This window comes from Otolemur garnettii, unplaced genomic scaffold, assembly GCF_000181295.1.
Source record: "Otolemur garnettii isolate 467f Iridium unplaced genomic scaffold, OtoGar3 scaffold00100, whole genome shotgun sequence".
NCBI classification, from domain to species: Eukaryota; Metazoa; Chordata; class Mammalia; order Primates; family Galagidae; genus Otolemur; species Otolemur garnettii.
In genome coordinates, this window is record NW_003852495.1 from 4,955,868 (window position 1) to 4,960,788 (window position 4,921).

The 4,921-nt window shown below is 50.1% G+C and overlaps 1 protein-coding gene across 1 annotated transcript in view; it reads right to left on the minus strand.

Annotated features, from left to right (window-relative positions):
• The window catches only part of ZNF792 (zinc finger protein 792), a 6,638-nt gene extending 5,127 nt beyond the window's left edge, over positions 1-1,511 (minus strand). Inside the window, exon 1 of the mRNA XM_012809127.2 lies at positions 1,400-1,511. Coding sequence (XP_012664581.1) covers positions 1,400-1,435 — 36 coding nt within the window. The 5' untranslated portion in view covers positions 1,436-1,511. The remainder of the gene's footprint in view (positions 1-1,399) is intronic.
• Positions 1,512-4,921: the final 3,410 nt, after the last annotated feature.

The window sequence follows — 4,921 nt, forward strand, 5'->3', positions numbered from 1 at the left end:
AAACTAATTTATAGCTCTCAAATGAAAGATACAACTTAATTCTAGCCCAAGAATATGGGGAGGGGGTGGGGAAGGGGAGAGGAGAAGGGCGGCTGGGTGGTGGGAGGGTGACCGGAAAGATCACCTATATATCTGTCTAACAAGGGTACAAGTGAACTTTTCTAGAACTAGAATATAAATGTTTTGACACAATGACTAAGCAAATGACATGAAATCTATGTGAACCAGCTTAATGAAAGTATTTCAAATTATATATGAAAACACTACACTGTACCCCATGTTTGCATTAATGTATACAGCTATCATTTAATAAAAAAAAGAAAAAAGAAAGAAAGAAAAAAATCAATCCCTGGCGATTTGGGATCCATCCTTACAGAACTTATTGTTTTAACTTCTTGGATTGTCACTACAGATAGCAATCTGGCTTCCTGCAAGTCGTGTATACAGCATGCCAGTTTCCTGGTTTGTTTATTGTAGATAAGAGAGTTGGTTTCCTGGGCAGGTTGTAGGTCCAAGTTCTATCTTTACATGTGGTCTGGCCACTGTCCACTCGTATATTCAGTCTTTCATAACCTAACAGTTTCCCAGAACTACATCTGTGGATCCAGCTGCCCACTCTTCAACTCCACACAGGGGTGTCTGAAACAGCACAGCCTCAAACCTAACGCCCAAACCTAACGCCTACTGTTTCCAAAGAAACGTCCTCCTACAATCAGCTTCTCTGTCTCTTGATGGTTCATCCATCCTTCCAGGTGCTAAAACCAAACACCATGCCTTTATCCCTTCCTTTCTGACCCTCTACATTAGAAAATTTAGTCAGACAGACTCAGAATTCAATCACTGACTCTACCTCTAATCCCTGTCCTGGTCCGGCCACCAGCACCGCTCGCCTGGACTAGAAAGGACGCTCCGCACCCTCACCTCACATTTGCACTCTACTCTCCATCCATAGTGCGCCTGCTACGACCTGAGTCAGATCATCTTCCTCTGCTCTCAACCTTCCATTCCTCCCAGCACCCCCAGGACAGAGGCCCAGCTCCCGGGCCTGCCATTCTAGGGCTGTCGTCTGCGTACCGGTTCTCTGGTCCCAAGCAGATACAAGGACAGTGACCTTGGCTTCCCTGAGCACTCCCAATTCTGGCTCCTCCTGGGCATTGGGACACGCTCGTTCCTGTGCCTGGGGAACCCTTTCTCCCTTCGTCCCATTAAATTTCAGGGTATCTATATAATTCCTGCCCCGGATTCAGGAGAACCCTAGGCTGGGAGTGACTGCCCTGACTCAAACGCTGGGAGTCGGGAAAGGGGAGAAATCTTGGAATGACGCCCTCTTTTCTAGCTCAGCGCCAAAAACAAGAGGTTGGGTGGCTAAAGGCTGAAGGCCTGCAACCCAGCCACTCACCTGCGCGGGGTCCATCAGGGTCGCCGCCGCCGCCATCGGAGCCTGTGGACCCAGCGGAGCGGTAAGGGAGACCGAGGTGGGTCTGGCGGGCTCAGCCTACCACCTGCCTTGCCGTGCCCCGGACCAAGTGTGACCCTGGGTTGAGCGTGCCACTCCCAGCCTCAGTAGCCCAGTGTAAAATGCGCGCGAGGATCAGGGCGCAGCCTCTGGGGCGCGGACAGCGCGCGGCCCCGCAAGACACCCCCAGTTCAAGGGGAGTCACAGTGGTACAAAGGCTCGGAGGTGGGTCGTAGCTTCACTGTCCTTTCCTGAGTGGCCCCGAACAGCCGGCAGGGCAGCGGGGCTGGCCCAGCCTCTGGTCTCCCCGGCTACTGGGGACCTGGGACCCAGCAATGACTGGCCCCGCCTCAAGGCAGGAAGTTCCGGCCCTCACCTAGGCGGCCAGAAGAATCGCGCTCTCCCGGGCTGCCATTGGCCGGGCGCCGTCCGCTGACGTTGAAGCAACAGCCGGGGAGTCGGGAGTTTACGTTCTGCCTGAGGCTGGGGGCGGGACAAGGGCGGGGCGAGGCCGCGGCGGGGGCGGGATCGGGGCGGACCCAGTGGATTCTCCTCCCACTTGGCCTTTGGCCGGCGACCTTCCCTTAAAGGGGCCGTGCCCAGCCTGCGCTGCTGCCAAGCGCCGATTCGGACCGGCCGGCAGAGGCCATGACTCTTAACTCATTACCTCACTGGTAATGATTATCGTTTTTATATGAAAGCACACTGTCATAACACTTGGCTCCTTTATTTCATTGTCATTTTGATTAGCTGACACGTTCCAGGTTCTGTCCCCCTGGACACCACCTCCAGCACTGCCACGCTGGGCCTGTTTACCAGCAACATACTTCTGGACATCACGGTGGCCTCCTCCCTGCGTGCCCACATCAATTCTTGCATTCTTTGCACAGCAGCCAGAATGATGAGATTAACCACATCATGTCACTATTTACTTAAAACCCTCCCTAGCCCAGGGGAGTCAGAATAAATCCAAATTTCTCATCATGGTGTGGAAAGCCCTATGTATCTGGCCCTACCTGCCACCCATCCACTTCCAGTCACAATGTGTGCACCTGGAACCTGAAACAGGCTACGTCTTTTTCTATTTTTATGTTTGAGACAAGAGTCTCACTCTGTCACCCAGGCTAGAGTGCCATGGCCTCGTCGTAGCTCACAGCAACCTCAAATTTTTGGGCTTAAGTAAGGTGACCAGATTTTAACATTGGTAAAGCTCGACACCATTGGAGGGAGGCGGGGCCTAGGGGGCGGGGCCTGACAACAATGCAAACTTTGATAAGCAGTTCTTGATAATCAGTTCTCAACAATTATTTGTTAATATTAAAGTTTAACGTTATAAAATTAACAAAAATAATATAAAACGCATATGGGGCGAAATAGCCACATGGCAGCCAAAACCCGTATATTCCCTTCCTGTTCTCCCCTGTTCCCTAGCTTGTCATGCATTCTTTCCAAAAATCGGGCTTTTTTAAAATGCTGCAGGATGCAGGACAAATTGTTAAGAATCAGGACTGTCCCGCCAAAAGCTTAAGAGATCCTCCTGCCTCACCCTCCCAAGTAGCCATCTCTACAAGGTGCCTGCCACAACACCTTAGCTTAAGAGATCCTCCTGCCTCACCCTCCCGAGTAGCCATGTCTACAAGGTGCCTGCCACAACACCTAGCTAGTTTTTCTATTTTTAGAGGAGACAAGGTCTTGCTATTGCTCAGGCTGGTCTGGAACTCCTGAGCTCAAGCAATCCACCTGCCTCGGACTCCCAGAGTGCTTGGATTATAGACATGAGCCACAAAGCCTGGCTAGTCTTGTCTTGTCTTCCTCTGTAATGCCACTTCCTAAGACAGTGTCTGAAGCTAGTAGATACCCAATAGTTGTTAAATGTATGAAAAGTTAGCTCATAGGTTGGCCAACACATCCTTTCCTAAAGTCATTATTCTCTGTTGCCTTTGGGCCTTTCCATTTTGGGGACCTCCAGGCTGGCTGCCTCCCATTTCCTTCATTTCTTTTTCTTTCTTTCTTTTTTCTTTCTTTCTTTCTTTTTTTTTTTTTTTGGTAGAGACAGAGTCTCACTTTACCCCGCTCAGTAGAGTGCTGTGCTGTCGCAGCTCACAGCAACTTCCAACTCCTGGGCTTAGGTGTTTCTCTTGCCTCAGCCTCCCAAGTGGCTGGGACTAACAGGCACCTGCCACAATGCCCAGCTATTTTTTTGTTGCAGTTTGGCTGGGGCGGGGTTTGAACCCAACACCCTCAGTATATGGGGCCAGCACCCTAACCACTGAGCCACAGGCGCTGCCCTGTTTCCTTCATTTCTTATGGGAAAACTCAGAGCACTTCTCCATAGAGTGATGGCATTGACCTCTCTCAGAGGAAGAAGCCTCTGTGGCTCTGACTGCAGCTATCTGCAGAGTTACACTGGAGTCTGGGAGGTTGTCACCTCAAATGCCTCTAATCTTCCTGAGTTGTTTTTAATCATGTGGTGTGGCAACTAAGATCTGCCTACTTCCAGACCACATGCAACATCCTCATCTGTGTTTTTCCCTGGAACATTGGAAAATGTTAGGCCAGTATCCTGGAAAGAGTTTGTTTTACATTTAAGAACCAAATCAAGTCAGCTCGGCACCTGTGGCTCAAGTGGCTAATGTGATAGCCACATACACCTAAGGTGGTAGGTTCAAATCCAGCCCGGGCCTACCAAACAACAATGACAGCTGCAACCAAAAAAAATAGCCAGGCGTTGTGGCGGGTGCCTGTGGTCCCAGCTACTTGGGAGGCAGAGGCAGGAGATTTCCTTGAGCCCAGGAGTTGGAGGTTGCTGTGAGCTGTGATGCCACAGCACTCTACCGAGGGGGACAGCTTGAGGCTCTGTCTCAAAAAAAAGAACCAAATCAAGTCAATTTTCCTTGGTGTGCAGGGCTTGGTTCACTTTATGGAATGTAAATTCAAAATGTAATGTGTTAAGTGAGAAGGAAAGATAGGATGGTCGACACACAAGCTTTGCAGGGAAAACAACTTGTATTTTCCCATAGTGTAAGTGGGTGAGTGTGGAAGCAAAGAAGAAGGCAGGGAGACCAGGCAGATAAACCAAGGTGGCCCCAACTTTGTTCTGCTGCAAAATGTTCTTCCTAGAAAATAGAACCCAAGAAATCACCTTTGCTCCTCATGTCTCTGGCCTTCTCCAGTCAAGAATTCCTCTCTCAGCTCAGTAGCACAGTGGTTATGGCGCTGGCCACATATCCTGAGGCTGGTGGGTTGGAACCTTGCCTGGGCCAGCTAAACAACAATGATGACAACAACAACAACAACAACAACAACAACAACAAAGAAAATAGCCAGACGTGTGGTGGACACTTGTAGTCCCAGCTACTTGGGAGGCTAAGGCAAGAGAATCACTTAAGCCCAAGAGTTTGAGGTTGCTGTGAGCTGTGATGCCATGGCACTCTACTGAGGGTGACATAGTGAGACTCTGTCTCA